Raw genomic sequence first — 7,842 nt, 5'->3', positions numbered from 1 at the left:
TAATTACATCCTGGATTGTACAAACCTTTGAGAGTGTATTTGTTTTGGTGTACATGTCTGTCCTTTTGTTTCGTCACTTTGGCTCCGCGCATCTGAGTGGGAAGTTCCCAGTACTTATTTTGGACAAAAGATGAAGGAAGCGTGTTGGGGCACGTGGTTGGGAATTTCTCTTCATTGCCGCGGGAAATTCCCAAGCCAGACAAGCAGCGCTATAAAATAGGACAGCGGAGCCAAGGACTCCGTTAGCTGACTTCTGATCAGAAGTGAACTTCATACCAGCACCTTGTTTTCAGTGGACGCTGCAATATGGCGAGTGGAAGACCCTACCTGTACGGTGCACTGACTCTCACAGTCCTGCTCGCAACTGGTAAATCTTTCGATTTGATATCCTTATTTTTACTGTACCTTATTTTTTTGTTACCTACATGTCATTATAATTAGTTCATCATCAAAAACGAATTAAAAAGACCCTCTTGTCTGCCCTCTCCTCTCATTTAAAAAAATAATACTTTTATAAAGTTTAAAAAAAACTTACACTCCAAGGCTGCACATTCCTGTTCCATTTTTAACATAAAATCTGTCAAGTTTAAATGATTGAAAACTTGCTATAAATTTGTAAGCTTTTAAAACACTACATTTATAAACTTCTCTAAAACTAAGTTTTTTAATATACATTTGTAAATGTTTTAATTGTGAACTTTTAAGTGAAATTAGTAAACGTTTAACATGACATCTGTAAACTTTTTATAAAGTTATAAGGTTTGTTTTATGAAGTTAATGATTGCTTATAAGCGTTCAAACATTTTTATAGTTTTGAACTTCTTAAAATATGTGTAAGCTTGTGAAGTTTTTTTTTTAACAAAATAAGTTTGTAAATCCCCCTACACAGGATCTGCTTTCAGTTTGAAGCTGCAGCCAAAATCCATGCTGTGGACCCGGAAAGGAGAGAAGCTTGTGCTGAGCTGCGAAAGCATAGACTGTCCCTCTCCTATTTTCAGCTGGAGAACCGTTATGGATAACCCTCTTGGGGGAACGGTCGACAGCCAGGGCTCAGTGTCTACCCTCACCTTCTCCCCGGTGACCCGTCAGAACGAGAACACATATGTCTGCTCTGTAACGTGCAACGGCGAGGTACAGCAGAGATCCGTGAAAGTGAACGTTTATTGTGAGTACTTAATTCATCGCTGACTTGAATTTTGTTTCATATTTCGGATGGGTTATCATAAATTCCGGGTGATTTATTTTAAAATAATTTAGAAAAGAGTTTAAAATGGTAGAAAATACAAAGTATTTCTAACCCTTTCAGAAGTGTTTGGTTATTATTTGTCAGCAGTTTGAGTCTATTGGTGAATGACTGGATTATCTGCATTTTCAGTAGATTTGGAATAGTTTAATGGGCGGGAAAGGTGTTATCACTAAACTGTATTGTTTGATTCTGTGACTGCAGCTTTTCCAGATGAACCAGTCCTGGGGACAGTGGGCTCACTGGAAGTCGGCAAGAATGGCACCTTGAGATGTACCATTCCTGATGTTTATCCGGTTATGCTGGAAGTAGAATTGCTGAAAGGAGCGACAAGTTTAAATAAACAGGAATTTTTCCAAACGCCAGAAGTGACCATCAGCAGTGAACTAGTGCCTGAAATAGAGGACTCGGGGAAAGAGGTCACTTGCCGTGCTCGGTTCCTCATTAGCGACATACAAAACCAGTCTTTGGAGGGGAGTTTAACGTTACAAGTTCTGTGTAAGTATCGAGATAGAGATTTGACCTCAACTTTCAAGCGGGGAGGGGAGGGGAAGGGGCGGGAGGAACTCACTAAAAATGTAAAACTCGGTGGCATTTGAGTTGGTTAGGATTTTATTCGCTGGAGTTCAGAAGAATGAGGGGGGATCTCATAGAAACCTATAAAATTCTAACAGGACTAGACAGGGTACATGCAGGAAGGATGTTCCTGGTGGTGGGGGAGTCCAGAACCAGGGGTCACAGTCTGAGGATACAGGGTAGACCATTTAGGACTGAGATGAGGAGAAACTTCTTCACCCAGAGAGTGGTGAGCCTGTGGAATTCGCTACCACAGAAAGTAGTTGAGGCCAAAACATTGTATGTTTTCAAGAAAGAGTTAGATATAGCTCTTGGGATGAAAGGGATCAGGCTATTAAGTTGGATGATCAGCCATGATCATAATGAATGGCAGAGCAGGCTAGAAGGGCTGAATGGCCTACTCCTGCTCCTAGTTTCTGTGTTTCTATTGCATTTACTAAAATCTTTCTCCTCCCCCCTTCTATAGATGCTCCCAGAATGACAAACATTTCTGTGACACCATCTCACACCGTGAGGGAAGGTCAGGACGTGCGGCTGACCTGTGTTACCGACAGCAGCCCCCCTGCCAGAATTGTGTGGAGCAAAGCATCAGCCGATGGCTGGTCAGTGATTGCTGAGGAGAAGTTATCTCTTCAGTTGCCAACAGCTCAGGTTGCAGATACTGGAATGTACCGCTGTGAAGCCAGCAATAAGCTTGGGGGGGAGGCCAGAGAGCTGGAGATTCACATTCAGGGTAAGTGGACCTTGCTCTGGATCAATTCAATAATGTTCGTTTGAAATAGCCTCCTGTTATTCACCCATTTCACTCCGTGTCTTTCTGCACAGGTGCCCCCAGAGACACCCATCTGTCTGTCACTCCCTCTGTTGTGAAGGAAGGAGACCGTGTCAGTGTTACCTGCACCAGCCGCTCAAACCCGTCTGCTCAGATTGTACTGAGGAAGAAGTCAGAAAGTGGACTGATGGTGCTGGACTCAGAGAGTGGAACATTTACAATTGATGCAGCTCAGTTTGGTGATGCAGGGCAGTATGAATGCGAGGCCATTAATGATCTGGGGACAGACAACACAATGGCGGAACTGACTGTTCTAGGTTGGTTCCCTATCTCTGAAATATTTTAATTGTATTTTATATAGTGTAAGATTACTCAACATAGAAACACACCACAGGCACTCACTGCTCCCAATAGCACTGGTCTGTAAAGTAAGGCTGGGGTTATCCAGGGAGAACAGCCTTCATGGGAAGGATTGAACCTGCTAGCAATTATATTTTCATAAATGATGAGCTCAACAAAATGGGGGCTGTTAGCACTGCCAGTTAGAACACGTTCCCATTGTTATTATCCACTGTCGGCATCACATCCGTCCAAGTTAGGTACAACCTGGGCTAGGTACAAAGTAAAGTCTCCCCTATTTCCCTCAAGAATCTAATGATCATCATGCACTGAAATGCTCTCTCGTTTCAAGTTTCACTTATCCTCATGGTCTTTGAGTTTGCTCTTCTGTGTCAATGCCAGGGCAGCTCTTGTGTTGCTATTTATACCCATTAGAAATTGGATGGAAGCTTTCAAACTCATTCGGGCTATGGGAGGAACAGATCAGAGATATAGTTGTTTATAGCTGGCTCAGAAGACCTTCTCTTGTTTTAACAGAAATCATATGGCCAGCAGCACAGGGCTGGATTTTATGGTGGTGGCAGAGGTCATGCTGCTGGAGCCAAAAGTAGGGGATGAACCTTCTTCTGTGGTCTGCTGGACTCAGGGCAGCATCTTGTCAGTGGCAACCAGTGAAGTGGCAGATGGTGCCTTTGCCACAGGATGCTGTTGCTGCTGGGAGCTTCTCCTTTGGTCAGAACGTTCCTGAAAAGGAGGCCCTCCCACCCCCCGAGCCCACCAAAAAGCAACTAGGTTTTACCTGGCAGTCTCTCCATACGGTGGAGGGCCCTCTAATCACTAGTAAAATGCCAGTAGAGATGGGAAGAAGCATTAATCGGCCACTTAAGTGGCCCAATTGGGCTCTGATCAGGTGGGCTGCCCACCACCTTGCCCAACACAGGCAAAATGGCATGGGGTCAAAAAGACAAGGGGAATGCCAGCTGCCACCTTCCTGTGCCAGTTTACCAATCTTCTGGCCTTTCAGTGCATCCCCAAAGGGCTGGTAAAATCCATCCTATTAAGTCACGATATGTGACCTTTAAGCCAAACCCACCAACCACAGCTGCCTGGTATTGCTGGGTATTTCTGAATATAACTAGAGTGTTCGATTAATAATGATTGTAACCAAACCAACTCCATATGTGAATATAATGGGAAATATCCTCTTTCTGCACAGGTGCTCCCAGAGACACCCGTCTGTCTGTCACTCCCTCTGTTGTGAAGGAAGGAGACCGTGTCAGTGTTACCTGCACCAGCCACTCAAACCCGTCTGCTCAGATTGTACTGAGGAAGAAGTCAGAAAGTGGACTGATGGTGCTGGACTCGGAGAGTGGAACATTTACAATTGATGCAGCTCAGTTTGGTGATGCAGGGCAGTATGAATGCGAGGCCATTAATGATCTGGGGACAGACAACACAACGGCGGAACTGACTGTTCTAGGTTGGTTCCCTATCTCTGAAATATTTTAATTGTATTTTATATAGTGTAAGATTACTCAACATAGAAACACACCACAGGCACTCACTGCTCCCAATAGCACCGGTCTGTAAAGTAAGGCTGGGGTTATCCAGGGAGAACAGCCTTCATGGGAAGGATTGAACCTGCTAGCAATTATATTTTCATAAATGATGAGCTCAACAAAATGGGGGCTGTTAGCACTGCCAGTTAGAACACGTTCCCATTGTTATTATCCACTGTTGGCATCACATCCGTCCAAGTTAGGTACAACCTGGGCTAGGCACAAAGTAAAGTCTCCCCTATTTCCCTCAAGAATCTAATGATCATCATGTACTGAAGTGCTCTCTCATTTCAAGTTTCACTTATCCTCATGGTCTTTGAGTTTGCTCTTCTGTGTTAATGCCAGGGCAGCTCTTGTGTTGCTGTTTGTACCCATTAGAAATTGGTTGGAAGCTTTCAAACTCATACAGACTATGGGAGGAACAGATCAGAAATATAGTTGTTTATAGCTGGCTCAGAGGACCTTCTCTTGTTTTAACAGAAGTCACATGGCCAGCAGCATAAAGCCACAAAATGTGACCTCTGAGCCAAACCCGCTATCCACATCTGCCTGGTATTGCTGACTATTTCTGAATATAACTGGAGTGTCGGATTGATAATGGGAAATATCCTCTTTCTGCACAGGTGCCCCCAGAAACACCCATCTGTCTGTCACTCCCTCTATTGTGAAGGAAGGAGACTACGTCAGTGTTACCTGCACCAGCCACTCAAACCCGTCTTCTCAGATTGTGCTGAAGAAGAAGTCAGCAAGTGGACTGACGGTGTTGGACTCAAAGAATGGAATATTTATAATTGATGCAGCACAGTTTGGTGATGCAGGGCAGTATGAATGCGAGGCCATGAATGATCTGGGAAGGCAGATCCAGAGCACAGAGCTCATTGTTCAAGGTTTGTGAGAAAATGAATAAATGTATCTCAACACATTCAACCTTCTTGGAAAAAAAACTATTATCACATAAATTATTATTAATGAAAATGTAACTTTCTTTTCTCACCCTACAGTTCTGACTCTTTGGGCACACCCTTCCATGTTGGTCAGTGAAGGTGAGAATGTCACCATTGGCTGCACTGTTCACAGCAATTCCTCAGCCAAGTTTACCTGGAAGAAATTAGAGAACAACAGTGAAGTCACACTATGTTCTACCAGCCATTCTTTTACAATCCATGAAATATCTCAAAGTGATGCTGGATTTTATGAGGTTGAAGTAATCAATGAATTGGGGAATCAAACAGGATTTGTGGAAATAACAGTTATGGGTAAGTAAAATATACTTTTAGCATATTATTGTAAGAGATATTGGTGGTTGGTGCTGGTATTTTACTGAAATTTATTTCTAAACCTATTCTCCTGTCTGTCTACAGAAAGAAAACTAGATGTAATACCCGCCGATAAGAATCCCACAGGAATCCTAGTAACAACCGGTTGCGGGGCACTGGCATCTACAGGAGTACTGGTTAGTGCTCTGTATTATATCTATCGCAAAAGCAACCTCAGAGGATCATACCACATACCAGGAGAACAGATCTTGTGAAGAAATAAAGGACTGGAGGAATGAACATTCCCATTGCTCTCACTGTTTAATCTCCAATGCTCAACAACTCTACTGTTGGGAGCAGCATAGTGGACCGGAGAGACAAATGAAGCATAAGACTGTAATATGAATATGATTCAACAGCATTACCAACTGCTGGCATCCAGAGAATGGAAGGCGAGGGACACTTGAACTTAAGACACTTTATTGTAGATAGTCCTCAGAATTTATTGAGTATCTTGGAGTGAATAATTCTGTGATATTTATGGATCTGTACTGTATATTATGTTGATGGAATGATGTACAAACAATTCATTTTAAAATAGTCGTTGGCAATAGCAAATGGCCTATGATGTCTTATCACCCATGGATACCAAGGCACATAATCAGACTTCTAGCACTCAATAGTGAAGCAGACATGGTTTTCCAGCTGCACATCCTCCACTTGCAGTAGACCTTGTATTATTATTAAATGGATAAACCAGGTGAAACAGTGTTGATCTCCAGTTTATAAGAAAATAATTAAAATAATTCAACCATCTGCAGGGTAATGCTGTAGACTATACTGAATTTTTATGTTGCTGCAGCACTCCCAGCCAACACATATGGGATTGGTTCTACAATTAGTTCCATGTGTATAGATCCAGGCTGCTATCCACTGTGGTGAATCAAGGCAATGGCTGCTGGGTTAGACTTGGGGACTGTGCGCTGGGCTGAGACACCATATGTTGGGCTAGAATCAGTCTCTGAAGCTGGGGTTGGAAATCTTGCCCATTATGACTTGTATACTATAACATAAATTAAACAATTTGCATTACAATCCGCTCTGGATAATTCAAAATTTTTTTGTGCAAAATTTTAAATTATCCAGTAATTTGAACTAAGCAACTTAATAAAAACAGCATTTACTTTTGTTCACTCAAAAAAACGAAATTAATTTATAATTCAAATTACGTGAATAAACTTATTTGCAAAATGTATTTTTATCACAGCTTCTAAATTTCATGTGAATTTCCTTGTAGAAAAGAATGTGAAGTGGGGGATAAGAGTTTTGTTGACACTTGTTGATTTGAAAGTTTTCACTGATCTATCTATGAAGGAGTCACCAAATGGAATTAATGTTTTGATTGATTCTAAAGGTGATTGAATATCTGGAACTATAAAGTGTAAATGTTTGACAGATTATACTGACTGACAATTGTATTTTTAATAAATTGAAGATTTTTTTTAAAAAAGCTATTGCTGGTGATATCTTGTGAATACTGCTGGGCTGAGAGTAAAATATAAGCTAAACAATGTCACTTTGCTAGTCTTGACAGGGGATGAGTCTTAAGTGTGACAAGTTTTTCTGTAAAAGGTTTGGCTCTGCATTAGTACAATGATTAACTTTAGTACTGAGAAGGCAACTTAAAATTTCCACACAATTTTGAGCTTCAGCTGAAATAAACTACCCTGGTCCCTCAAACATTTCTGAAACTGAAATCCCATAGAAATCATGACAGATATTATCTATTATACAGAAATAACTGAACCTTTTTATTAAACAAATTGTTGACATCTAAGTCAAAGGCCATTGAGTACATGATATTACTACAGGATAAAGAAAGTAAAATTAGAAAAAAAAAATTAAAGAAGTTCATTGATGCCAATTTTGTTTTTTAAACTATTGTAAATTATAGGAGGCAGACTATGGGCTTGCAAGCCAAAGTAGCATAAATAATCCATAAACATTGTGACAGAGAGGCTGTAGGCTACAGATGACACAAGGATTGCAAAGCACTAAAACGAGACATCTTCATTGGTGCATATGGGAGTCCAACGT

At 41.4% G+C, this 7,842-nt stretch overlaps 1 protein-coding gene across 1 annotated transcript; it reads left to right on the top strand.

Moving 5' to 3' along the window:
* The first annotated feature begins 233 nt into the window (after positions 1-233).
* Positions 234-7,255, top strand: LOC144692618 (vascular cell adhesion protein 1-like). Its single transcript, XM_078561662.1, has 9 exons — positions 234-367; positions 890-1,165; positions 1,448-1,741; positions 2,286-2,552; positions 2,645-2,908; positions 4,147-4,410; positions 5,113-5,376; positions 5,491-5,745; positions 5,851-7,255. Exons 1-9 carry the CDS (start codon positions 307-309, stop codon positions 6,018-6,020), a joined length of 2,115 nt encoding a protein of 704 aa, XP_078417788.1. The 5' UTR covers positions 234-306; the 3' UTR covers positions 6,021-7,255.
* Positions 7,256-7,842: the final 587 nt, after the last annotated feature.

This window comes from Cetorhinus maximus, chromosome 17, assembly GCF_964194155.1.
Source record: "Cetorhinus maximus chromosome 17, sCetMax3.hap1.1, whole genome shotgun sequence".
Lineage (NCBI taxonomy): Eukaryota > Metazoa > Chordata > Chondrichthyes > Lamniformes > Cetorhinidae > Cetorhinus > Cetorhinus maximus.
This window is presented reverse-complemented; position numbering and strand designations above follow the sequence as displayed.

What these genes read in the sequence shown, in the direction of transcription:
- LOC144692618 (XM_078561662.1), top strand. Translation starts at nt 307, where the DNA reads ATGGCGAGTGGAAGACCCTACCTGTACGGTGCACTGACTCTCACAGTC. An exon ending in CGTGAAAGTGAACGTTTATT is followed by an intron (nt 1,166 to 1,447) that starts GTGAGTACTTAA and finishes CTGTGACTGCAG; the next exon opens with CTTTTCCAGATGAACCAGTC. An exon ending in GCTGGAGATTCACATTCAGG is followed by an intron (nt 2,553 to 2,644) that starts GTAAGTGGACCT and finishes CTTTCTGCACAG; the next exon opens with GTGCCCCCAGAGACACCCAT.